General features: G+C 59.1%; 1 protein-coding gene and 1 non-coding gene across 10 annotated transcripts in view; both read right to left on the reverse strand.

Moving 5' to 3' along the window:
- Positions 1-1,585: 1,585 nt before the first annotated feature.
- Positions 1,586-26,756, reverse strand: part of TBL1X (transducin beta like 1 X-linked) — a 124,300-nt gene continuing 99,129 nt past the window's right edge. For all 9 annotated transcript variants that reach the window (XM_037157572.2, XM_037157570.2, XM_037157574.2 and 6 more), the window contains 13 exons: positions 18,099-18,244; positions 17,538-17,799; positions 16,482-16,614; positions 15,922-16,063; positions 15,306-15,369; positions 15,097-15,194; positions 12,958-13,018; positions 12,438-12,559; positions 8,209-8,283; positions 7,756-7,883; positions 6,215-6,380; positions 4,871-4,972; positions 1,586-4,404 (listed from right to left, as the gene is read on the reverse strand). In XM_037157572.2, coding sequence (XP_037013467.1) covers positions 4,378-4,404; positions 4,871-4,972; positions 6,215-6,380; positions 7,756-7,883; positions 8,209-8,283; positions 12,438-12,559; positions 12,958-13,018; positions 15,097-15,194; positions 15,306-15,369; positions 15,922-16,063; positions 16,482-16,614; positions 17,538-17,799; positions 18,099-18,244 — 1,526 coding nt within the window. In that variant the 3' untranslated portion in view covers positions 1,586-4,377. The remainder of the gene's footprint in view (positions 4,405-4,870; positions 4,973-6,214; positions 6,381-7,755; positions 7,884-8,208; positions 8,284-12,437; positions 12,560-12,957; positions 13,019-15,096; positions 15,195-15,305; positions 15,370-15,921; positions 16,064-16,481; positions 16,615-17,537; positions 17,800-18,098; positions 18,245-26,756) is intronic.
- Positions 16,140-16,272, reverse strand: LOC119058403 (small nucleolar RNA SNORA42/SNORA80 family). The gene has a single exon (XR_005084247.2). It is a non-coding gene; the product is annotated as a small nucleolar RNA SNORA42/SNORA80 family (small nucleolar RNA).

Raw genomic sequence — 26,756 nt, forward strand, 5'->3', positions numbered from 1 at the left:
TCACCTGAGCATCGGGACTGTGGGGCGTCCGGTCCACCTGGGGAACAAGAGAGACACAATTGAGCAAGCAAAGGAGTAAATGAGAACACCTGACTTTAGGCGAGTTCCACTGCACTGTAGGCAAGGTCCCAGGAAGGCTGCCTCTGTGGGCATGTGGAGGGCCAGAAAGCAGCGATGAGGAGGAGGAGGATGGCTGGGGGAGGGCAGTGCCCCAGCCCTCCCTCCCCACCCCCCACACGCACTTGCCTTTTGTGTGGCTCTGATTGCTGCTCCAAGCCCGTTCTTCAGGGCAGGCACTTCAGGCTCCTGTGCACGTACCTCTGGGAGGCACCTCGCCTTTGGCCTCTGCCCCGTGCAACCCCGTCCTCCTGCCGGGCTTGCGCTGCACGCGGAGATGCTTCAGAGGACAAGGGGGCCGGACGGGGGTGGTGGTGGTGGTGGTGAGGGAACCGCTCCGCCACTTTCCGAGTCTTTTGTGGAAGCCTCTGCCCGTCCTCCCGCCCCCGCCCCGCACGCAGCTCAGAGTGACGCCCAGTTTAACCCCCAGCCAGCCCCGCAGCGGGGACGTCCCCGTGAACTGCAGGTGCGTCCTCGGTCTCCGTCAGGCAGATCACGCACACGTGCACGGTGAGCACAAAAGCTCAGTGTGCGGACACAGCCCCCCAGGACGTGAGACTCGGTGGAGCTCAATGGCCCCGGGGACCGTGCCGGATCGCCGTGGAGAACGGTGCCCGGGGACGTGAAAGTGAAAGTCACGCGGCTCGGGGACAGTCTGGGTGTCCCTGTCTCCTTTCCTCTACGGTACGAAGCAAACATCTGTCCACGTGTTCCCAGCGTGGCTGCTGCAGCCAGGACAGCCATGGCTTCCCCGGAGCCACCGTGGGTGCTCTCCCATCTGCCTGCGGAGAGCTGGCGGCCAGCTCCTCCCGGGACCTCCCCGCAGCCTTGTGGCAGGGCCGGGCTCCTCTGAACATCTCCCCACATCCACCCGTTCTGTGGGGAGCCAGTGAAGGAACGCACAAGTCAGCGGGCGGCACCCCAGACAACGCTGGGACCCCACGCAGCCAGGGAGGGGCTGCCCTCTCTCTGTTCCCATCTGACCGGAGCACGAGGACCTCAGTAACCCACGGAACGACGGAGCCCGCGGCAGTGATGACCGCGGCGCGGTGACAGCGGCCTGCACGGTGCAGGTCCGGGCAGATGCAGTGCGTGTGTGCGGAATGGGAGTCTGCGTCACGGAGCAGAAGTCGCTGCCGCTGGCCCCCCGGGTGCTGCAGACGACGAGGGTGGTCCTGGGGCCCAAGCGCCAGCCCAGCACCCCGTGGCCGGCGAAAAGCCACTCCCCGGGCCCCCTGCGAACAGCCGGCCTGGAACAGCGTAAAGGAAAGAAACACACGGAAAGCAGCTGCCTTTTGTAACACCGGCCTCCACACCCACCCACGGCCATCGGTCCTGCGGGGACGGCAGCAGCCTGGGAAGACGCGCTTGCGTCCCTGTCCTCTTGAGAACGTGCTGTTTCCACGGCTGCGGGGACCCCCCCCCCCCGGTGACCAAGCAGGACGAAGGAAGCACGCCCACCACGTAGTCTAATATCAAAATAGAGCAATTTATTCAAGACACTGAATATGATCTCTGGAAACAAATGAGCTACGACACACAAGGTGAATCTTTTTGCCCGCGCGCGTGCGAGGCGTCAGGGGAACGGAAAGGAGCCCTAGGTGGCCGTGGCCGTGGCCGCGTTGGAGGTGGGGACGGGCAAGGACACCTGGCCGGCGCGTCTGACACAGACAATAAAAACCGCAGGAGCCAGAATCCAACGCCTCGGGAGTGGTGGGAGGGCCATTTCTGCACTGGACAAAGAAACACGACTTAAAAAAAAAAAAAAAGGGTGGAACCGGTTTCAAACGAGGAACGGAACCAGAACAAAGCAGACCCTTGCGTTGGACAAAGTGCACTTCACGCGGCTCTGGGACCAGGGACAGAAGGGAGGTCGAATCCCTGGGGGCGCGCGCGCTCCGAGCGCCTTCCAGCCGAGCGCCTTCCAGCCGAACGCAGGCGCTGGGAGGCGCGGCCTGGCCCGCGGGGTCTGCTCTCGGCCTCCAGCTTCTGGTCGGGCGCATAAGCGTCAGGCGCACCGCCGAGGAGCCGGAGGCGAGAGCTGTCACAGTGCCAGCGGACAGCTGATGATGACAAAGGCGAGCTGGCGTTCCGGAGACAAGTGTTCCTGGCGGGCCGGCCGGGCCCGAGGAGCGCGAGTGCGTTCTCACCCCTGGTCCCGCTGCAGCCAAGCCAGGCGGTGCCCCGGTGTCCCGGGCGTGGGAAAGCTGGGGACGGGGGCGAACAGCTGGGCTCCCACGTCTGCGAAGCCCCGGCCCCCGGCCTTCAGGTGAGGACTGTCCGGTCCCGGCTGCCCTCACCGAGTGTGCGCCACGGAGGACCCTTGACAGCGGATGCATGGTGCAGAGAAGCACGTCTCTGTTCGCGGAGGGGTCCGGGTGCCGCTCATCTGCTCCTGCGAGGTCTGCGTCCGAACCCAGGCTTTATCGGGGCACCGAATGGTCACGGTTGCCCGGGGCGGGGTGGGGTGCACGGAACTTGACCTTCCCCGCAAGCCGGGTGGGACACAGCCCACGCACCCCCCTAGCTCTCCTCTGGCGAGGGATCCTGAAACGCGCGTCTGCGCGGGGAGCGCAGTGAGGCCGGGCGTGGACGGGGATGCGACGGCTGGTCCCGGCACCCTCCACGGCGCCCCGCCAGGCCACCTTCCCCGCTCCGCGCTGCACCCGCAGCAAACCGACGGTCCTTGCCCCAACGCCTCAGTGCGGGGCTCATGACGGGACCAGCGCCACCTGATCCAAGGAAAGGGACCTCCCGTAGGAACAAAGCCACATTTGTTTAAAAACAGTAAAAAGATTCATTGTTAGAAGAAAGGAAATCTCGTCGTCTCTGCAGAGAAAGGGCAGACGGAGCCCGTGGAAGTGAGCGGCCACGTCTTCTCTTCCCTCTGCCTTCGGGGACTGAAGGCCCCTCCTTCCCCGTGATTCTGTCACTGCCGGGCCAGGTGAGACCCTGGAGCCGCCAGTCACCTGTGGAGCGAGGTGCCACCAGCACAGGGCACAGAGCCCAGCTGCCGGTCTGGACATCATTTGGTTTGGGGCGTGCCCCTCTGGGCCAGAGCGCGACCTTCTTAACCGCCCCCCAGAAGCAGGAAGGTGGACTGGGCCGAGACGCCACACGGCCCTCCAGCCCGGAGCGGGGACTTGTCGCCCCGTCCAGACACTGTCCCGCTGCCTCCCACCCAGCGTCCATCCCCCACCGGCCACGCAGCCCCGGGCCATGGGACTCGCCCCCTCGCCCCCTGCCTGTCTCCCTAGAATATTTTTAAAATATGAAACCACACAAAGCTATGTCTGATGGCCATTTCAGGATTTTAAAATCGTTTTAACATAAAAATATTTTTTTTTCCAAAAATACTCCAGGCTCTTTCTCTTATAAGTCATTTTTTTTTTCTCCTGTAAAAAGTCCCCCTGCCCTGCCTTCTTCCTTTAATAAAGCACTTGTTACACGTGGGAAGTGCCCGTGAGACCTAAGATCCGCAGTGACTATGATAAAGGGCGGAGAGACCGGGAGGGAGAGGGGGCAGGGGGCGGGAAGGGGCAACCACGCAGTCCCCCGAAGGCTGCTGTCCTCATGTCCCCAAGGCAGCCAATCCAGCCAGACCGCACCAGAGGGTGGGGGGAGGGGCGAGGGCCGGGAAGGGGGACGGAGCGAAACCAGCCTCACAGTGGAGGGGGGGCCCACAGGACAGGACTCCCCCCCACGGAAAAGCCCCCCGGACGAAGGTGGTTCTGGGAAACAGGCCGAGTGGGGATGAGAAAGCAGACTGGTCCTCGCGCGCCCTTCGCCAACGCTGTACGTGGCTCCGGGAAAATGCAGCCGGCAGAGGTCGGCTTCTCCACCCCCTTGCAGGGTGTTGGGTTACCCCGCGCCCCCTTCGGTCTTTATCACAGCATTTTTTTCCTTCTACTTTTTTGGCACAGCTTTGCACCCCCGCTCCCGTCTCAGCCATCAGCCCGTCTGGGTGGGATCCAGATTGCGCCCCCTCCGGCTGGTGGCTGCCGGCCCCAGCGGACCCCGCGCTGCCCCTCGGACAGGACTGTGCGTGTGTTGTGTTGTGTGTGTGTTTCCAACGTCTCGACGAGGACTACGGGAAAACAGAGGCTCCGTGGCCGGGGATGAGCCGATGTCAAAGTCCACGCCCACGCGTCTGGGCCACGCGGTTCTGAGGCTGTCAGGACGGAGTCTGAAGGCGCCGCGACCCCCCAGGCCGACTGCTGGTCCATTGGATTCTCTCCTGCTCTCCGCCAGGCTGCGTGTCTACTTTCGCAGGTCTAAGACGCACACCTGAGGGGAAGCAGGGAGCCCGTGGGATCTCCGAGGCAGCACGGGGACGGCTCAGAGCTGAGGCTGGCCGGTTCCCTGGCCCGGGGACCAAGGCAGGCCCACACTGTGTCCCCCCCCCCACAACTGTGTTTTATAAATACAGTTTTATAGCCACGCAGTCCCGCACGCTCAGAGCCGCTTTAACAGCAGGCTCAGGGCCCGGCACCTGACCAACGCCCCCTGAGTAAGCAGCACAGACTCAGGTCACAGGCGGTGCTAACAAGTGACACCTTGGCAGTGGCCACTGGTGTCACAGCGCCATCTAGTGGCAGGGCTGGGGAGACTCCAAGAGCAAGCACAAGGCCTTCGGGAACCTGTGGGGGCTTCACAGAGACGGCCACCCGCCCCACGGCCCCTCCGCCAGCTGCACCAGGTTCCCCCTTTCCGCCCGCACCCCCCACCCCAGCAAACCGTGGGTGCTGCTTACAGAGCCGTCGGACGCACTGGCGCCCACTTTGTCCCCGCGGGCGTTCCAGCACACCTCGAAGATGCCGCCCGTGCCGCGGTAGCTGTGCACCAGGCTCCCACTCTGCAAAGCAAAGCAAAGCAAAGCAAAGGCGTCAGGCGCGGTGTGGGGGGCACGCAGAGTGCGCGCGGCCCCGCCGAGAGGAAGGGCACTGGGCTGTCCCCGAGCGCCGTCAGGGCAGCTCTCCAACACGCAGGAGGGAAAAGGACTGTCACTCCACACTGCCGGCTGCGGAAACAGGTCCCTCCGACTCCCTGCCACGCGTGGGAAGCTGCCTGCGGACCGGCAGGAAGGGGGGGAGGGGAGGCGCCCGGTCAACAAGTGTGTCTTTTGTATTTCCAGGGGGCGTGGCCTCACTGAGGGTTAAGGTGAGCTTCGTCTCGGGAGACCCGTGAGTTAGGAACGAGGCGTGGACGCGCTTTTGACAGCAGGTGGGACCTCACGTCGGTTTTGTGTGAGGTTGCCGTACAAACCCCCCATCACTAGTTCCAGAGAGCCGTTTCCTCCACGGTGAGCCAGGATGTGTTTCCAAGGTGGCCTGCCGGCTTGGCCACAGGCTGGTACCGTTTCAGGCCGGCCATCGCCTTTCCGTGTCCACGAGGAGGGAGTTCAGATCGTGGGAGGTGGACCTGGGGAGCCCCAACCCCCAGAACCTCCCCTGCAGTTACCTCGGCTCCTGCACCACCCACCCTTGCCAGCAGGGGGCGTGCGCTGAACGCACCCGACCGAGCTCCAGGCGGGGCACTGGCTGTTCGCAACAGCCCCGACCCTTTCTCCCTCGGCCGGAGCCTGCACCTGCTCAAGTGCCGTCCCGACAGGAGAACAGCCCCATAGTGACGCACCCTTTGCTACCCAGACGTAAAACAGCGTCTTAAGAAAAATCTACATGGCGTGACAATGCAGCCGACATTCCTTGGAGCCTCCGACCTGCTGCGCTCCGCGGATGGGAGGCTCTGCAGAGGCTCTGATACCTCTGCCCCCGGGGGGCCCCCCACGCTCTCTGCAGGTAGGAGGCTTGGGTTATGCTTTTCCGACACCACAGGTCATGCCTGAGAAATGGACGAGGCAGGCAGAGGGCCTCACGCCAGGGACTTGGGAAAAGGAGCCAACGGGGGCTGCCCCTGGGGGGCGGACCCCGCACCCACGTGGCGCACGAGGCGCGTGGCTGTAGGCTGACGGTCCCCCCAGGGCAGCCAGCTGGCGTCCAGGCTCCTGCCTCAGCCCCCACGCCCCCACTGCCGCCGCCGCGAGCCCGGTCAGCGGGACGCGCCGTGGCGAGCCCTTTCGGACCGGAAGGCGGATTACCTGTGTGTTCCAGATGTGCACGCACTTGTCGAAGGAGCCGCTGGCCAGGTACTTGCCGTCGGGGCTGAAGGCGACGCTGTAGACGGGCTCCTGGTGCTTGGTGAGCGTGTGCACGCACACGCCGCGCTCCACGTCCCACAGCCGCACCGTGGAGTCGAAGGAGGCGCTGCGGGGGCGGGAGGAGCGTCAGCGCGGAGACGCGGCAGCTGCCCCCGCTTCCCCAGACGCCTCCGCACGGCGCACGCGGCGGTTTCCTTGCACCGCTGTTGTGTTTGCAGGGACAACCAGGCTTTGTCCTGTGGGCTGGGGGACTCGGCACACGGACGGCGCGCCAGTCACAAGGCAAACCCTTCCTTCCTTCCTCGGTGCCGTTACTGGGGAAGCACCGATGTCACATTCTCGGGTTTCTGGGTTTCCCATGGACAGGAACCACACACGTGTCCGGGGAATATTTACCGCACTTCCTAGAATCCTCCCATGACATAAGACAACGTTTACTGTTACTGACCGAAGTATTTGGAAACACGGCAAATTAACGGGATGAACGTATTCACGCAACGGGAATTAAAACACAACCATGCAGGTAAAGACTCTCCTTTCGGTGTTCTCCGCAAACGGCCTTGGGTCCAGCGCTCTCGGGAACAAGAGTCCTGCCTGACAGAGGCGTACCCCGTCCCCACTGTCCCCATCTCTGCTGCCACCCAGAACCTGAGGCTGCCCCCTGGGAACACGACCTTCCTCCCAGATTCCGTCCTTTCCGGCTACACACACACTCAGGCGTCTCTGCACCGGGGACCCCAGGCCCCTAAGCCCCCGGCACTGCCACCTCAGAATTCTCCTCAGCCTGCTTTTCCAAACAGTCTTCTTACTAAAACACAGGACGGGGTGTGGAACAGACACCCTGAAAGGCAGCCTGGGGACAACACAATTCCGTCGTACCACAGCATGACGTGGCGTGTTTGGGGCAGGCCAGCATGGCCACGCACAAACCCGTCTTCCCACATCTGGGAAGGGCTGCACGGACTGGCCTTCCCACACTGTCCTCCGAGGCTGCTGCCTTCAGGGGTTTGCCGTGCAGGGGTTTTGGCCGGAGCTGCTGCACGGGGGGACCCTCGATGGCTACACTGAGCTCTGCCTTTCTCTGCCGTAATAAGAACCTTCACGAAGCAGTGTGCTGGGCGCCCAGACCTGAGACCCACCCTCCTACCAGCCTGGTGCGTGTTCCGGATGCTCAGCTTTCCTCGGGCGTCACCCCACAGCTCCCCCGGGTGGGCCCTTGCAAAGGGAGCCGTTCTTTGTACGGTGTGGAAGGAAGGGAGTGAAGACGTCCTCGTCACACCGGCAGCGAGACGTCTCTTCCCCTTGATACAGAGAACGGCTAGCGGCTACGATCTGTTCGCCTCGGTCCAAGCGGCCCTTCCTGGCCGTACCTTGTGCAGAACCCCTTTTCTGTTCCCTCTGCTGCGGTAACGTTCACGGCCGCAGGGAGTGAGGCCGCCCTCGGCAGCCGCGTGCGCCGAGCCCAGGGCCGCCCAGCTCACCTGGCAAGCATGATGCTGGAGTTGGGGTTGCTGGTGGCCGGCCCGGTGGGGCTCCACTTTATGGTGTAGATCTCTTTGCTGTGCGCCTGGAGGTCGTGGACGCACGCATCCTGCTTCATGCTCCAGATCTGCGGGACACACGGGGAACGGCGTGAGCACACGCTGCTTCCCGCCTGCGAGGGGCTCCACGCCAGTCATCCTGCACGCGTCTGGCAGGTCGCTGCCCGGGCGGAGGGGCCGGCAACATCCCGGGGACACCGCTGGGGGCTCAGCGGAAGGGGAGGTTCTCGGCACACCCCTCGGCTCATCGGCAGTGGCTCTCCAGATGGCAGGGAGCCCTGGACAGGCAGTGCTCGTGACAAGGCTCGCAGCCACAGCAGCAGCAAGTGTCCCACCAGCCCTGACGCAGGGGCTCATCTAGGATGGAGCAGCCGCCCTCCCCGGCCCCGGTACCTTCAGCGTCATGTCATCCGAGCAGGACGCCAGCAGCATCCCGGAAGGGTCCCACTTGATCGCGTTGACCTCGTTCTGGAAGACAGCAGGGGACTTTGAAAAGAAGGAAAAGCCCCCACACAGGGATCTATCGACCGGCACAGAGAGCCAGGATGTGTTTTACTGTCAAATATCATCAGGATCCTCACAGAACTGGTTGATTATAGCCACAAATTAGACAAATATATGAAGGCGAAACTAATTGAAATGAATGGAATTGCACAGGACACCAATAGCGATGAAAAGGAAACTGGGACTCAAATCAATGGAGTGGACCAGAAGAAACCAAATAATGGCCAAACAGAAAAGAGTCAAGAAGCAAGAATTCAAAGAAATGAGGAGAGTCTTAGGAACCTCCAGGACATCTTTAAACGCTCCAACATCCAAATTATAGGGGTACCAGAAGGGGGAAAGGCACAGCCAGCAGTGGAAAACTTATTTGAACAAATAATGAAGGAGAATTTCCCCAATCTGGCAAAGGAAATAGACTTCCAGGAAATACAGGAAGCTCAGAGAGTACCAAAGAAGTTGGACCCAAGAAGGAACACACCAAGGCACATCATAATTACATTAGCCAAAATTAAAATGAAGGAGAGAATTCTAGAAGCAGCAAGAGCTAAAGGGACAGTCACCTACAAAGGAGTCCCCATCAGACTGTCAGCGGATTTCTGAAAAGACACCTTACAGGCAAGAAGGGGCTGCAAAGAGGTATTCCAAGTCATGAAATCCAAAGACCTACAACCAAGATTGCTCTATCCAGCAAAACTTTCATTTAGAATGGAAGGACAGATAAGGTGCTTCTCAGATAAGATCAAATTCAACGAGTTCATCATCACCAAGTCCTTATTATATGAAACGTTAAAGGGACTTATCTAAGAAAAAGAAGTTAAAGAAACACGAACACTGAAAGGACAACAAACTCACAGTTATTAAGAACCACACCTAAAACGAAAGCAAACTAAGAGGACAGAGAGATCAGGAGTGAAACATAGAAAGGAAGATCATGTGGAGGATTAGCAACAGGGGAGTGGGAGAAGGAGAAGGGAGGAGAAGGTACAGAAAATAAGTAGCACAGACAGTAGATAGAAAATAGATGGGGGGGCAAAAATAGCATGGGAAATATAGAATCTAAAGGACTTGAGACACATGGTCATAAACTAAAGGGAGGGTAATGGTGGGGATGGGGGGTAGGGTGGAGGGGAATGAAGGGGGGAATAGAACAACTGTAACATCATAATCAATAAAAAAATAAAAAAATAATAATTTTGAAAAAGGAAAAAAAAAAAAAGGAGGGGGGGAGAAAAAACCGGCCTGTGAGTAGGTGCCACAACGGTCCAGCAGGGGGCAGGAGCGCTCCATCAACTCTGCAGGGTCTATCTGCAGTTATCCCGGGTATACAAGGACCACCACCTCGGGACCCACCCACGTTCCTCCATTTCTTACTCTGCCTTTCTCACTTATATAGAAACACGGCCATACACCATGCAAAAACAGCCACTCACTCACCCTGGTCCAAGGGAACAATCACAGTGAGGGAGCCACTGAATTTCCGTATGGTAAGTGCAGTACACAAACCCAGTAAGACTGCAGTTTTAAGACCGACACTGGAAGTCACTCCTAACGACTCGGTGGCTCTAAATGTATGGAGGACAGCTGTCTTTAGCGGGGACTGAAGGGGGCAGGGGAGACCTCTGATGTACAACACAGGCTACTCGGGCTGAGGCAACGGGACGGGGGGAGGAACGCAGAGGCCGACCCCTGGTGCACAAGGCAGACAGATGCAAATGGTCACTGCCGGGAGGGCGCCCAGGAAAACAACTCGGGGGGGGGCGGGGCAGCTGGACGTCCAGAGCCAACAGCCAGGTCAGCAACACTCTGCCCACTGCACAGTGGGCAGTTCCAGCAGGCAGGTGGGTGTGCCGTGGGAGGGGCAGGGGAGCCGGCAGGAAGGTAATGGCTACAGGCAGCCGTCCGGCCCAGCACCCCGGTCACCCTGAGCCCGAGTCCTGGAGGAGGAAGCAAATCACAGCCCCTGGGCCCAGGAGAAGGGGCCCAGGTTCACGAAGGAGCCACACAGGTGGAGGTGGGGCCGGCGAGGCAGGAAGGAAGGAAGGCGAAAAGGCCTTCTTGTAGGGTCCCGTGTGGCCAGCAGAGGGCACACGAACCACCTGCTCCATGTGCTTGGGCTGCGAGGCCAACCTCTACGGTCACCAGCTGGCTGAGGACACTGGGCTTGGAAGGCTATGAAGCGGGGAAGGGACACAAGGCAGCTGGGAGCCCAGGCACGAGGCCCCTGGGAAGGGCTGGGGCTGCGGGGGGGTGTGAGTGTGAGCATGTGTGTACGCAGGTGCACAGGCGCGAGAAAGTGGACCCAGCAGAACACCCTGGAGCCCGCCGACCTGCCAAGGTGGGGACAGCCTCAGCCAGGACACAGCCGGTTGGGTGGCTCTGGCTGCGACTGCACAGAGAAGGGGCCCAGGAAGGCGGGAAGCAGGTCCTTCCCGAGAACGGACTTCTCTCTGCAACGCCACCCACGTCTCGACTCCCAGAAAGCACCCAGAAACAGCTCATGGGCCCCGTGGGAGAAACCCTCAGAGTCACCAAGCTCCCCTCGTGTGCAGAAAGGTCAGCTGCGAACACGCCCGTCACAGAGCCGACTGGACGAACGGCAGCAAAGCAGTGCATGGGACGGCTGGAGGTCCCCAAGACTGCATCGTATTTCTTTTTCTAGTTAATCCCTTCGCCTTCCCCACCCAGCCCCGCAACCCCCACCCCTGGCAAGGCCTTCTCGGAAAAGCACGGGACAGTCCCGCCTGAGGGGAGAAACAAGTCCACGCCAGGGAAAAGAAAGAGAGGACTCCATGCACAGCCACAGCAGGACATTAGCAGGACACTGTCTGGCTTCCTTTCAGAGTCAGGGAGCTGTGGGGACAGAGCTGGACCAGGGGGAACAGGCACTGGTGACAAAGGAATTCACACCTGCTATATGCATAATAGAGGTGCTAAGGATCGGCTGCTGTGAGACGCTCAAACCCAGCAGGACCCCTGGGACTGCTGAGGTTTGGGGGGGGGGGGTGGCCCGCGTCTCAGACACCACAGGTATCTGCTCTAGAAGGGCCGCAGGGAGTCCCGGCTGCCACACCCAGGAACGGATAAGTCAGCCAGCGCATCAACTTCCTGCACTGAAAGCTGCCGTCTCCCACCAAACTGAGTAAAACGGGCTATGTCCAGATCTGTCGTGAGGTTCCCCGGCCTTATCTCTGCACTCACCCATCCGTGAAGGTTTTCCCTTCAGACCCCATACCTCTCAGTTCTCAGATTGCCACTGGACTCATTCTTGACAACACGGTTTTCCTTCCTGGGCTGATATTCCCCAACTGTTCACTCATTACCAACATCCTTTCATTTACATCCTCGTGCATTCATCTAATAGCCACTTGAAGTCTTTCCTGCACAATCCATCACCTGGCTCCTCTCACGGTTTGTTTTCTCCGCTGCCTCACCCTGACTGGGTTAATCCAGCCTGAGCTAGTAGTGGGTTGGCCAGAAAGTCTGTTAACATTTTTTTCGGTAAAATAAGTCACATTTTCATTTCCACCAATAATGTGGTTGATTTGGACGTTTTGAGGATGTTGGCTGTCTCCTGCTATTGGCTTCTAGTGGGTAAAGGCCAGGGAGCTGCTAACCATCTTCCAGTGCAGAAGACGGCCCTACAGCAAAGGGTTATTCGGCCAACACGTCAACGGTTCTAAGGAAATGCACAAACCACTTCTGACACATGCGACGAGTCACAGCACCTTCTCCACACACCGCACACATCTTTTTTTGTGCGTTTCAGTTGTACTTTTTACCTTCCTTGAAATAATAAAGCATACCACACAAGACACTGTGTATTTTCTTCCGCTGTCAATATTAAAATAGCTACACACAAACTCACCCATTTTGATAACGTTTTTTTATGCATGCTGACATGACAGCTGTCACAATTTAGCACAATTGTTCTGAATGAACCTAAAGACAACTAAGCACAACTAGACCCACTAAATGGAAAAAACCAAAGGCACTTTTTGGCCGGCCCGACACCACAGGCCAAGCAGCCAAAACTGCCAGAGAAGCAGCGTCGTAGTCGCAATCCCAGGCACCCTGGGGACGGCTCAGGAACCCGAGTCCCGGCCCAGCCTCGCGCTTACCGTGTGTCCTTGGAAGGTCTTCACCGGGCGGTCGCAGCTGAGCCGGCAGACGTGGATGCACATGTCGGTGCTGCAGGAGGCGAAGGTGGTGTTGTTCTGCCAGTCCACGTCCAGAGCGGGGGCTGCGGGCGGGGCACAGGCGGGTGTCAGCACCGACCGGCGTGTGCTCAGCTCTCAGTGCTTTACCACTAAAGGCACAGACAGTCAGGGAGCCGCATCTCTGCCCTGCCTGATGTGGCTCAGTGGATTGAGCACTGGACTGCGAACCAAAGGGTTGCCAGTTCGATTCCCAGTCAGGGCACATGCCTGGGTTGCAGGCCAGGTCCCCAGTAGGGGGCGTGCAAGAGGCAACCAGACATGGATGTTTCTCTCCCACCCTTTCTCCCTCCCTTCCCTTCTCTCTACGTGTTCCTGCTCCCTTGGGAGACGCCTTCCTCCACATTCGGAGGGATGACCAGTCTGGAGTGACCCCCGGTGCTGCTGGTGTTTTCAAGTCACAGGACCGGAACGGAAGGCTCACCGGAATGGAACGGGAACTGCTGCTTGGCCTCCCCCGTGTGGGCGTCCCAGATGATCGTGGTCTGCGCTCGGCACACAAACACACCAGTTAGTCCCCGCCCTTCCCTGGGAACCAGCGCCGCGTCAGAGAGAGCGAAGCCAGAACCAGAGCCGCGCGGGGCACTCTGTGCTCCAGTGCGCCCTCTAAGGAAGAGAACATGTTGCAACTGCGTTCAGGGGCCGTGTTAGCTCGCCCCAGTCCGGCTGAAGTGTTACTGTTTCTACCTGTCATCGATTCCCACCTGTTACCGAGATACACGGCATTCTGCTCCAAGTCTGTGGGATCCGGCGTGTTTTATATGCCACTGCCCCAACAGACACGCGTGTGGGTGGTGACCCCACGCACACAGCAGCCGTCACGGACCTCTGGAACACTCCCAGAATGCTGGGCACCCTCCCTCCTGTTCCGGGTTGGAAGACCTGGGATGCAGCTGCTGTGTCCCTGGCCCTGCCCAGACCAGACGGGCCTTTCTGCACGTTCCGCTGTCCGTTGCTCCTGGAGCTGGGCAGACTAGGCACAGCGCGGCCGTCCAGCTGCTCTGGGCAGAGGCGCCCATGCCGTGATCCATAAATGCGGGCGAACGGTTGTTTCCCCAGAAAACAAGGGAACCTGGTGAGTTCTTAGGAGCCAGGAGCAGCTCCGTGAGTGAGTGCTGGATCAACGGTGACGTTCAGCTTCACGGGGACCGGCACGCCTCCTGGTCAGTGACAACAGAGGCCCTGTCCAAGGGACTGGTCGTATGTCGGGCACACGACTCCAGAGAAAACAGTGCGCGCCTCTGCAACCGGCTCCTTCACAGTTTGGGCAGCTCTAGGCCGATCGACATCTCTGTCCATTTCTCTGATGGTGGTGCCACACGGGCCTTAGTGCACTCACTAACGCATCTGACGCTGCAGGGAATCGGTAAACTCACTTCTGGGGCAATTTCCTATCTACCATCAGCAATGGTACTATTTTCCTGAGGTTTACATTTAACAACAGACCTTGGACCAAGGAAACAGGAATTACACGAGAGCTTTTAAGAATCTGAGCTGTATCAACCCTTATCCCCATCGGGTCAAGCCCACACGGAAGGTTAGCGCCAGCATCTCTGTAAGTTACGTTCCCTTCCTGGGGACGAGTTTCTGGAACCTTAATATAGCAACGTTAACGTACACTTCACTACTGCTGTAGTTAACCAATAAAGGCAGGCTGTATAAGAGGCAAAGACTAATGAAATTTCAAGTGTGCGCTTTCACTGACCAAACAGGTCACCACCTAACACTCAGAACCGACAACCAGGTAGAAAAGCAAAAGGAAACAGAACAGCCCCAGGCGATGAGGAGGTGAGGGTTGCGAGAACTCTCCAGAATGGGGTGACGGGGCCGTGAGTGCTGGCTGGAGGGGGCCCGACTTCCACCCCTCGTCCGCTCCGCACCGGCGTGCCCCTGGCCTGTCACCGGGACCTGCGTTCTCTGTGCCCACCTCCTCTGTCACTGCACCGAATGCGCCAACACCCACGCCGGAGTGCCCGTTGAAGGTCCTTGATCGCTCGCACCCACTGTCTCAGTAACTCCACCGGCTGTACTGACGACCGGCCATGTACAGGAGAGGGCGCTGTGTGTGTGAGATCTGAACCGCAGCACCTCGGGGGAGGGACGACGGCCGCTCCAGGACAGCCCCCCGGTGACGGCCACGGTATCTCAGCTCAGCCTGTGTACTGGGAGGCAGCCAGGCGTGCAAGAAGGCTTTGCTGCCGTAAGAGAGATGCAGAGACATCCAGGACGCACCGTTCACTGACCCAGCGGGCTCCTCCGCAGGGTGGGGCTCAGCACCCACATTTTCGCGAGGCCAGGTGGTGAGTCTGTGACTCTGCAGGCCGCCACGGACCTACGCACCTGAGGCGATGCGGGAGCTTTGTACAAAGGTCGGCAGGGCGGTGCAATGTCAGGAGAGATGCTGTGCTATCAATACACAGGAGAACCCACAAACTCAACGCCAGTCACCTTGACTTAACCAGCAACAGAAAGCCTCAGAATTCAAAGAAACCACGGTGTTCTCGAGAGAGTCAAAACCAGTAAGCACCCACAGACCAAAGAGGTATTGCAAGGTGATACTCACTTTGTCCACCCCGGCACTGAGAATGTAATTCCCCTTCTTGTTCCACTTCAAGGCAAAGATGGGCCCTTTGTGTTGCCCCAGGGTGCTGGCCAGGTTTCCTGGAGTGCAGGCAGACGACAAGCACCGTGAGTCCCACGCCGGGGCGCGCCCGCTCCCCGGCCACACAATCCCGCACCTCTGCCGCAACCCGACCCCAGGGGGCGGCTCACCATCTTCCGTCCATATCCTTGCGAAGCCGTCGTAGGAACCCGTAGCCAACAGTGTCCCCTCGCTCTGCGGGCAAGAAAGGAGCCAGCGACACAGCTCAGGCAGAGCTGACAAGGGAAAGGCAAATGCTCCCCAGGGCCAGAATATTCTCCCACGGATCCTCGGTCCCCGGTGAAGAGACTTACCCAGCCCACCCCACACACGTCTTAAATGAAAACGCAAGGCGTTACAACCACGGGGCGGGGGGGGGAGCAAGCAAAACACACTGCCTCCCTTCGCCCCGGTGACGTGATTGCAAACACCACGTGAAAAGCTGGAACAAGACGCTGGAGACTTCGCTCAGCTCTGAACAAGATGCTGGTGTGCAGGAGAGAACGAGTTCGCCATGAGGCAAAAGAACGTGCACACACACCGCACGGGGCGGCGACGAGCAGGAACAAAGAGTGGTGAGCCCCTCGGGGACACGTCCCCAACACGCACGGCTAAAACATCGCTGCGCAAAGCCGGCTTTTCTCGGCTGTACTGAGGCGTATGCGAACGCCCACCAGCGGTCTGCCCAACGCCACCCGGTGAGCGCTCGCAAAGCGACCAAGAGCACACGCCGCGGCCCGCACTCACGTTCCAGTCCAGCGAGGTCACGTCTTTGTTGCTGGGGACGTCGTGACCGCCTTCCCGGATGCAGTGCCGCAGCACCAGCTGCGTGGACGCCCCGTTGCTGTTCTCGTTCAGGTTCCATATGCGAGCCGTGGAGTCCCCGGACCTGCGGCATGAAAGGCGCCCGGCTCAGCTTCCGGCTCAGCCCCTGGGAGCGTGTTGTGCTCTGTCTCATCGTCCCCCACGGTGTGAGCCGTTTCCGTGTCTGCAGCCTACGGGCAGAGGCCTGCCCGTGCTTCGAGGCCACGGTTCGCTGTGGCACGGGGCACGATGACACGCCCGGGGCACGGGCCTGCCATGGATCCAATCCCATGCGCGGCAGCATTTTGCTCCCCCAGCATCTTGGCTGCACGGAGTCACGTCACATGCTGGCATCGGTCCCCGGGCTTCTCCACGGTGTGGTCGTGTTGGGAACACCCACAGGAGGGCAGCACGGGGCGCCCCAGGCCCTGGCCGGGGAAGACGGCCGGGCAGGCGAGGCAGCATGTGCTCGGGGAGGCCGACCCCCAGCCCCTCGTCCTTACCCGGAGGCGAGCAGGTCGCTGACGGGGTTCCAGGCACAGATGAATACCTCGGACTCGTGGCCCCGGAGCACCGTGGCTTTGCTGGGTGGGATCTCGACGTCCCCGTCTATTTCCATGGGTTTCGAGTGATTATCTGGGGTCGGAAACAGGAGCAGGCCCGCGCGGCTAAGCGACCCGGGGCGAGGCCTCGGCCAGGCAGCTCGGCTTTGCAAACGGCTACTCTGCACGTGGTGTTACTCCCTCGTGGTGACCAGCTCAGCCGGGGCCGCTGCAGCTCAGTAAACGCGTCACCTTCTGCAGTCAGTGCAGGGAAGGGCACAGCCGGTCTGCAGTGGTCATGACTCAAAACTGCTTGTTCTCGCACTGTTTTTATAGTATTGTATAAGTTCCCACAGGAACAACTGCTGACCTACTTTTGCTCCCCTCCGTGTGTGATGCCTGTTACACCCAGGCACGTGTGTACCCACACATGACACACACACATGCATTTGCACATGCACGCCCACTCGTGCACACATACACAGCCTGTTCCGTCTCTGCACTCAGCCCGAACGAAGCAGTCTCTCGGAATTTGCGAGCAGCACAGGAAGAGGGTGCAGACAGGCTGGTTGTCTGGGCGAACATTCAGACTCTCTGACCCACCTGCCAGGTGCATTTGGGCCACTGCCTTCCAGGGACGAAGCTCGTGGGGATTTGCCAAGAGCAAGTAAGACAGAGCCCGCTCTCTGGGCCTGGTACCCGCCCTGCAATCGGGGGCTCAGCTGTGATGGGGCGGGCCTCCACAGCAAGACCTGGAAGGTCGGGGGCGATCAATCTCCTTGCCACACACAGCAAGTTCTCAAAGTGGCACCGTTTCCTAAAACTGGGGGTGTGTAAGGCCAGGACATGGTGCCTAACGGCTCTGAGGAAAGACGAAGGTGTGAAGCCCTTCTGGCGGAAGGGGATGGAAACATTAGGAAGTGACCCAGAAGCGGTGTGCAGGAGGCAGCCACTGGAATCCAATCACAGAGAGAAAACACGCCAGGGCCCGGCCTGCACTTACTTATTGGCACTTACTTATTGCGTGCGCTCCGTTCTCTTCCCCGTTCACCGTGGCCTCTCCGTTCTTTGGTGGGTTGGACTGGGAAACACTTGCTGGGGTCGCTGTGGCTGCTGTGGCTGCGGTGGCCGCTGCTGCCGCTGCTGCTGCCGCCGCACTGGCCTGCTGCTGAGCGAGCTTCTCCCGGAAAGCCTGCTGCCGCGTCTGTACCACGTCAGGCATCACCGCATCGATCAGGGACAGGGACTCTATGGGACGGCCGTCAAAGACGGTGCCATCCTGGGGAGAAAGCGGGGCAGAGCCATCGGCCTGCGGCTCCCGGCACGCCCAAGGGCATCTGTGGCGGGCAGCGTGGGCCAGGGCCCGGTGTGGGTGAGCATCAGTGCAAGACAGGGGTGATGAACGGCGGTCCTCAGTGGGGACCCAGCGGCCTAACCTCGCACTGAGCCCCGTGCAAGAAGGGGGAGGGGCAACAAGCAACCCGATGTACTGGGCCCGGTGTCTCCGCCCACCAGGGCGTGGGCACCCGCGCGCACTCGCGCGCGCACACACACACGCACACGCACGCAAGCGCGCACCTCGTTGATGCTGATCTCGGCCTCCACATACTGCAGCCCCTTCTGCAGGATGGAGATGAGGGCGGCGGGCGGCACGAGCGTTCCGTTGATGTTGGACTGGCTGATGTGGCTCTCGATACCGAACGTGAACGCCGAGTGGGAAAAACCTGCAGCCGGACAGAGAAGGCAGGCAGTGAGGCCCGGGCGGCCGGCGGAAGGTGCAGCCGCAGGGACCTGACAGTGGCTGCTCCGCATCTCAACCCCATGTATCGGCCGCTGGACGCCTGGCTTCTGACTTGGGAGGAAGCAGCTTCGGGGTGGAGCCGACTCAGCATTATTAATAGCGAACAAAGGGACAGCGTGCACCCTGGCTCTGTGCTTCCCAAACAGGCCGCCCGCGCCAGCGGCGCTGCGCACCGGGCCTGGGCCGCAGCCGAACATAGAGGGACTGCACAAGGCAGGGTATGGGCATCACGCCGCCCAACATCCTAGGAAAATGAGGCTGTTCTGGGCCCATCGGTGTGGCCGCGGCTTGTTTTACTGAAAAGCTAGGAGATGCTGCTCCGCCACCATCAGAGCCTGCCCACGTCTGCACCGATCACCTGCACGGCAAGCTGCTGACGAAGGCCGCGCTTGGCCATTCCCACCCTTAGTTCACCTCCACGCTGGGGGGAAAGTGAGGGGGGTCCCTGTGTGTATACACAATGTCTGTTTCTGAAGCAGATACCGCTGGAGTGGGGCAGGGAAGGAGGAGCCGACAGGGTGGGGAGGCGAGGTGGGAGGGTCCATGGGCAGCGATCAGCAACCTGCGAAAATGTCCCTCAAAGGGAGTAAGGGGGATCCCCCACTGCCAGAGGTCTGGGCCACGGACAAGTCCTCCGCTGAGAGGCAGCCCACTCTGCTGGGGACACGACCACTCCCCGAGGCCTGGGGACAGCCAGGGGTGCGCCGGAGCTTGCCATCCTCTTGGGCGGGGCCCAGGGCATCCCCACAGTGGGTCTAGCCTGTCGCACTTTCTATTCTGAGTCCTTTGGGCAAAGGAGAGGGGATTGAGGAGCTCCGGGGGAGGCACAGAATAGGGCGATACCATGGGGCGGGACCCTTTCAGCCTTTCTGGGCACTGGGGACCCCACTGCCAAGGTGCCTTGCCTATAAGCAAGATCCCGTCGGCCCCAGCTCACCCTCCCTGCCGCGGGGCTGCCTGGCGCCCCGCCTTCCACCCCCAGCCACGTGACCAAAGCACCACCTCCGTCAGCCAAACAGGGAGAGAGAACGCCCAGCCCCTGGGGGCCCCTGGGACGTGCAACACTGTCACAGGCCTCAGCCTTGGCAATCAAAGTACACGCAGGCTCTGCAATGAAGGCAACGCTCACCAGGTGGAGGTGTTCGTCCGCGCAAGGTCTGTGTCCAGGCTTCACACCGACCCCTTCCCTCTCCTCCCCGCGTACCCACCATTAGTTTGCCGCTGCCCGCCTGATGGTAAAGAAAGTAGGGAGTAGGGAGCTTACTTACGTCACCGAGAGTAAGGTCTCGGCTCTCTACCCGACGCTCAGCGGCAGAGGCACTGCCCACTGCTTCGCTTTCTGGGAATGTGAGCAGAGGCCCTTTCTCATGGCCTGTACCCTTTCTTTCCATTTTCCCTCTCCACCCCCCTGCCCAGAACCCCTCGGCCTGTGGTCAGCAACATCCCTGTCCCCAGGTCTCTGCCGCATGACTCTGCATGTCACCCGCAAGCTTTCATCACTCAGCGCAGCCATTCCCCTCTGGAGAACCCTTCGCCCCTTGTGGCTGATGACCCCATGGCTTGAATGACTCATCTTTGCCTGAAACTGGTGTTCCTGCTCTTAGGCTGTTGTACCCCCATCCTAGACTCTGTCCTTGTCCTCGTGGGCTCCCGCCTTCCTTCCCACTCATGTCCTGACAGGCTAAAGGGACAGCATCCTGGAGCCCCAGGGCCATTCCTTACCCTGCTGGCGTCAGCAGGAGGTCTAGACCTTTGCAGTTACAACAGAATCCGCCCCAGTGGCGCCAGCCACCGGCCAGGCAGTGCTTGAAAATGTCAGCAATGCAGTCCCGCCCCTGTTCCCCGCCGCACGCACTGCCTCACAGTCTTCTCTCCTTGTACATACCAGGCCCGGAGGGCCCCCAGGGGAACGGGCAGGTCCCAGCAATAGCCCGTCCCTGAGATGGACCCCCAGAGCCTCCCATCCCCGCTCTACGGGCAGTGCGTCAACTCTCACTGCCGCCAGGGTGCTGGCGCCACACCACATCGGCGTGGCCTGTGGCTGCCCCTGCCTGCTGTGGCCTCTTAAGTTTGGAATGGTGGTTCGTGGTCTCATGCAAGGGTGATGTTGCCACCCAAGGAAGACATTCGACATTACCTGCACACGTTTTTGGTTGACACCATGGTGCATGCACTTCTGTGCAAATCTCTGTTTACTTGTGCTACTGGCTTCTAGGTGGGCAGGGACCTGCTTTCCACCCCTGTGCTAAGCTCGCAGCAATGCTCAGGGCGGCCCCCCCAGGGTGGAGGCGGACCCCGGCCAACGATCCCACAGTGTGAGGCACAGAAGCCCTGCTCTGGGGCCCCCCACATTCTTCCACCGCTGCCTCTGGTCAGTGGCCGGGGATGCAGCCCAGCCCCTGCCCTCCATGGAGCCTTCCCCGCTCTGGACAGTTCCGGACTGCGCCGCCACAGCCTGCACCGTTATCGCTGCCAGGCAAGCAGCCTTCCCCTCGTTCTTGTGCGTCTCTGAACCTGACACACGCACGCCAGGCACTGGGATGACTCGGGCCCCTGGAAGGCAGGAGGCCCGCTCTGCATCCCTGCACACCACCGGGAGCACCCCTCGCCCGGACTCACTAGCAGGCTGAGACCAAATGCACGCAGGAGCTGACCCAGGGCCCATCAGAAAGGCTGGGAGGCCGATCTAAGTCAAGGGTGGTGACCGATGCAATCGCACCAAAGTCCTCAGTGCTGTCCCAGTCACACGCTAAGGACAAGGACAGAGTCTGGGATGTGGGCCCAACAGCCTAACAGCAGGAAAATGGGTTCCAGACAAAGAGGACTCTCACACAGGTGACAGTCTCAAAACACCTGAGACACTTTCAGCCAGAGGTGTACCCCCGAATAAAACACTACGATGTTACTTGGTAATAATAATAATAGTGACGCCAAGGTAGCGACACTGCTCTGTGCTATGTGTACCAGCCCCGTCCCCACCTCTAACCCTCCCTCAAGGATACAATGACCGACCTGAGAGGAACATTAATGTGAGACACAGAAATCGCTGTGAGAAACATCGATCAACTGCCTCCCATATCCGCCACAACTGGGGATTGAACCCACAGCTCAGGCGCATGCCCTGACCAGGAATCGATCGAACCTGCAGCTTTTTGGTATAAGGGATGACAGACACTCCAATGAACGCAACCACCTGACCACAGCTTTTTAGGAATTTTCCCAGAGAGGTGGCGACCACCTCAGGGTCCATCTTGATAAATCCACGTTACAGATGGAGACACTGAGACACTGAGCCACAGAGCAGTCTAGTGATTTCCGGGGGTGGGGTGGGGTGTGCACACAGCTGGAACGTGTCCAGCTGATGCAAGTTCATGCTCTTAACCCACACGCCACATAAGAGTGAGGTTGGCTTAGAACGATCTCAAGGGGCCCACTAGCATCCTTTGGCAGAAGAGGGCGAAAACCATGACTCAGCAACTTCCAGTTTTCAGCATCACCTACCAGTTTTCAGCATCACCTACGTTTCAAGCGGGGTCAACGGGAGCAAGCCGAGCCTGATCGTTTCCCTAGTAAAAGCGCACATCAATACAGGTCGTACCTAGCAGCGACATTCGCACAGAGAGAACCGTGTTAAGAATAAAAAGAGACACAACTAGACAGACAGGGAGACTTGCAGTGACGGAGGGGTTGGGTGGGGCTCTTCGCGCCTACCGAGAGCATTCCCGCAGGGCGCCCCCAAGCCTGGGGCAGCTCTCCTCTGCTCCCTGGTGTCCTTTTCTGCACCCACCCCCCGCCCACATGGGCGGATGGTCCCCAAGGTGCCGTTCAATTCGAATACCTGTATTTCACAGAGCGCACAGAAAGACCGCCTTGTCCCACTCAAACCCACAGAATTTTAATTTCTGGGGGCGACGGCGGGAAGACAGGAGGAGATTCACGCGCCCGCACGCAGAATCGATCACTTACAATTCACGAAAGAAGGCGCCGCGGAGTACGCGGCGCGAGTATGGCACCAGGACTCTCGTCCCCTGCACGGACCAGGATGCCGAAAGAAAAAAGAAACTCGGGCTATGTATTTATAAACATAACAGGGTGAGTCACCGGCTGGGGCGGTGCCCTACCAGACCGGAAACGGAAGCACAGGTCGGACTGCGCGGCGGGTACGCAGGGCTCATCACGTGACTTTTACACCGCCCCACAAAGCCACCTTGGGAAGGAGCAGGGAGAGCTGCCCTGCGATGACTGGACTCATGCCACCTCAGTGGCTGCGAGGACTGTGCGCCCACTGGGTCTGTCTGGAAGCCCAACGGTGGGCCGCTCCTCGGTCCGCGCCACTTCCTTTTGTCTGCAAAGCCGGATGTGCTGGCAACTTCCGGTCCACGCTGGCTCCTGGACCATCCCACTTCCGGTGCCAGCACACAGGGTGTGACGTAAGGGGGTGCAGGGGGAAAGGCGGCAGGAGGTTGTGGCCGTGGGGACGAAGGCCAGGATGCCAGAGTGGAGCTGGAGGAAGTAAATTAACTCTGGCAGGTGAAATAAATCCAACCTGACACACGCATCAGCAGAAAAGGCAGGCGAAGGAGAAACCACAACCTCATCTTCGGGGGGCTGATGCACTACCGGCTCCCCGCTTTGTTCCGGGAGTGATGGATCCGCTCACCAGACCACTCCGCGTTCTGCCCAAGAGGCAATGATGTCAACTGTATGTGCATCCAGGTATGCTGAGCGTCCCTTTGCATTCTGTAGCCTACACCAATGCACGCGTTCACATCGGCTTTACACTTTCAGGGGCTTATCTAAAAAAAGGGGGGGGGGGCTCGAGACCCTGTGCTCGCGTTCTCAGCGCAGGCTCTGCGGCTCTGTGCGGAAGGAGTGCAGGCGCGCTGCAGACCTGCTCTAGGCGACGCGCCACAACGCGGCAATCGCCATTACGCGGCAATCGCCATTACGCGGCAATCGGTGACCAAGGAGTGCAGGGGGCGTGTTGGGCGTACCGCTGGCCTGTTCTAGACAACCGGCCACAACTCGGCGTTCGGTACCCTTGGACTGGCCTGGTCTCCCGCTCAAAACAAACAGAAGGCCTTTGTTAAAACATGGTTTCACTTTTAACATCTGGCCCCGAACCCCAAGTGTGGCTCGGCCTCTGATAACGGTAGGGTGACTGTCCTGGCAAGACTTTGAATGTCTTTTAAACCCAGGGCACGTCCAGGAGCGGAAAGCATTAGTCAGGTTAGAAATCAAGGTCGCCACTTCCTTCTGGGCCACCTGGCTGGGTGTGAGTCAGCTCCCTGGGGGTGGGCGGAGGCAATGATTTTCCTGGAAATGCCCCTAGAGCCAGTGAAGAAACCTTGGCTCCAGCGGCTGGGAGCCACTCAGAAGAGCAAGGCTCCTTCCGCTCCCCCCCCCCCAGTTTGGAACCCTCATGAAGATGGGATTTGATCTCTGAAAACGGGGACATAGAAACATGAAACTGGAGATTCGCAGTGCAGAGCGCCATGAAAAAGAGCAGTCAAAATTGACACAGGGCTTTGGGAGAACAGAATGCAATTGTGAGGACAGAGGAAATGACTCATACTATTATACGCTTGACACAACTGTCCTCCCAGGGGGCGATTTCCTCCACTCCCCTTTCTCTATGCAGATGAATTTTTACTCGTAACTCGGGTCCTAGGAATTGGTGTCCTGGCTCTCTTTGAGCTAACACAATTTGTCCATTGGTTTCCACGGCCACCCTGCTGGGTGGCTGTCAGCGGTCACTGCTTGGGTGCCTCACCCTGTACTCATACTGCCCCCACATCTACTTGGCAAAAACCAATCCTGGCTTCTAAGTGGACAGAACTCTGCGTCCTGGTGGGAATCTGCTGCCGACCCGACTTCCCGATCCTTTCTCGGCCCCCACCCATCCTGTCTCAACCAGACGGCCTTTTTTTTCCTCCCTGAACACACAGGGGTTCCTCAGTGCCTCAGGGCCTAACGCAGGCTCTGGATTTTGAGAAGCGAAGATCTTGGACTCCTTCAGTCCATGCTTCTAACCCCAGCGCCTAGGGCGGGACTGCGTTCAAAGCTAGCCAACAGATCTCTCTCAAACTAAAGGTCGTGACCACTGCCTTCATTCTCGGACGGCAGGGATTCCCAGACCTCTGATGGTATCCAAAACAGTCTCTGTGGTAGCACAGGGGCAAATATTTCAAAACTGAACCGTGTTTTTATGTGAGTGTGTACCATGCACCTATGGCTAATAGCTATCCTGGTGCATGAAAAGGCACGTAACTACTTCCATGGAAGGAACAAAGTATCCATCAGCAGGAATGAAACAGTCCAGGCACAGGCAAACACACAGGTGGCACACAAAGAAGCGAGGGCGTGAAGTCCAAGTTCAGACAGTGCCGGGGGCTGTAGAAGTCTGCAGAGGGAGAGAAGGAGCAAGGGACCCTCAGCACACACAAACACAGGCCCCAGGTCACCTGTGGGGGGGGGGGGGGGAGACTCCCACATTCTATGAAGAGTCTTGCACAGGGGTCTGCAGCCTGTATGTCTGTGCTGTGTGCCGAAGCTGCCCACTGCCTGAATGTGACGTCTCACTGTTCTATGTATTTAACAAAAAAGTTCTCACCTGAGGGTCCGTCCATTGATTTCAGAGAGAGGGGAAGGGAGAGACAGACAGAACCCTCTTTATGAAAGACAAACATCCATCGGCTGCTTCCCACGCACACCGTGACTGGGAATCAAACCCGCAACATTCTGGTGTCCGGGCTGATGCTCCAACCAGCCGAGCCACGTGGCCAGGGCTCTATGTATGTTCAGTGGCTGCTTTGGTGCCCCCAAGATGAGTGGTTGTGACGGGGACTGAAATATTGGCCGTCTGGCCTTTTATAGAAGGTCTCCTGCCTCCCGACCAAGGGCAGAGACCTGGGCTGGCACAGATGGGGTCCCCAGTGTGTTTTCGGAGGCCGGCATAACGCTGACCCCCAAACCAGCCATTTCACCACATCCACAGGGACAAGAGTAAAAGCATTTACAACAGGAAGATTCTGGAAGCAGACGGCCTGTTCCAACTCCTGGCTCCGTGACGCCCTGGCGGTGGGACCAGGGCAGGTGGGCACCATCTCACGGCCTTGGGTTGCTGCCCCTCCTTCCGAGGGTCACCAGTTTTACCTGCAGAGTACCAGGGATCGTGCCCGGCACAGGGCAAGCCCTCACTCAGACAAGGCCGATGCCCTCTGTGACTCCCCGCACAACGCCACAGAGCAAAACCCATGTCGCCCCAATAGGCTCATCGGTACGAGCAGTTATGAAGGTCTCGGGGCGCGTCGTCCGTGTTAGGGGAAACCACCTGGTTCAGGGACCTGCCCGCCACACTGTGTCCACAACAAAGTCACAGGAAAGGGGCCCGAAGGGACAAGACCTGGGGGACCACCTGGCCAACAGAAGCACTAGAATGAGAAGCCTCAAAATAGAGGCTGCCAGGAAACGCTACAGAAAGAGAAGTATTTGAACGTGACCCCGACGTTCTCACACGGAAGATTAAAGAGCACAGCGAGCTTTTCTTTGGAGGGAGTGTCAGTGTCTCCAAAACAGCGATGGGTGGTTAAGTGTGGGCTTCTATTAAGGACGATTGGGACATACGCTCCCCCCCCAAAATAGGGGGGCAGAGGGCGAAGGAGAGGCAGGGGCGCCCCGTGCTGATTGTGCAGACCCGGGTGTGGGAGGCCGAGAGGAGGACATCCCCTTCGGGACAGTGGCATATAAGAAGGGACAGAGACACCTGGGAGGGAGGACGATGACGGAGAGGATAAAACTGTCAGAAAGTGAAATACTGCAAGGCCACAGACGTGTAAGGTCACGTTCCACTTTCAGAGCCGGCTGGTCCTACATGGAAACAATGTATGACCTTTGAAAACAGGCCCTGGGGTGGGTGGCTGTCTCAGCTAAGAAAGGAAGCCCCAACCATCTTAGATGATGTCTTACCACCAACGTCTGAAGTAGCAGGCGACTGCCTAACCCTTGAAAGGATCTTCAGCAGAAGCGGACCTTTTTCTGATGTTCGCACCAGTGGAAATTACTTGGCTCTGCTAAACAAGGCCCGTATTTAAACAACCGCAACTTCGAAACACTCAAGTGAGTTTCCTTCTCCTCCCCCCTCCTAACAAATTAACATGCAGGGGAGTGGGAAACCTTGACTCTTCGCTTCCACACACACACACACAGAAGTGAGAACAGAGAAGATTTGGGGAACCGGGTAGTCCAATCCGCCTGGCTGGGGTGTGTCGCGTTTAGGAGAGAGAGCTGCGTCTCCACTGCATTTCCATTTTATTATTCACAATGGTTATAACGCAACCAGGGGACGCTTTAGGAAAATGCTCTTTTTCTTTTTAAGTCCTCACCCAAGGATATGTTTACTGATTTTAGAGGAAGAGGAAAGGAGAGAGGGGAAG

Source organism: Artibeus jamaicensis, unplaced genomic scaffold (assembly GCF_021234435.1).
Source record: "Artibeus jamaicensis isolate MK-2021 breed Jamaican fruit bat unplaced genomic scaffold, CSHL_Jam_final contig_859, whole genome shotgun sequence".
Lineage (NCBI taxonomy): Eukaryota > Metazoa > Chordata > Mammalia > Chiroptera > Phyllostomidae > Artibeus > Artibeus jamaicensis.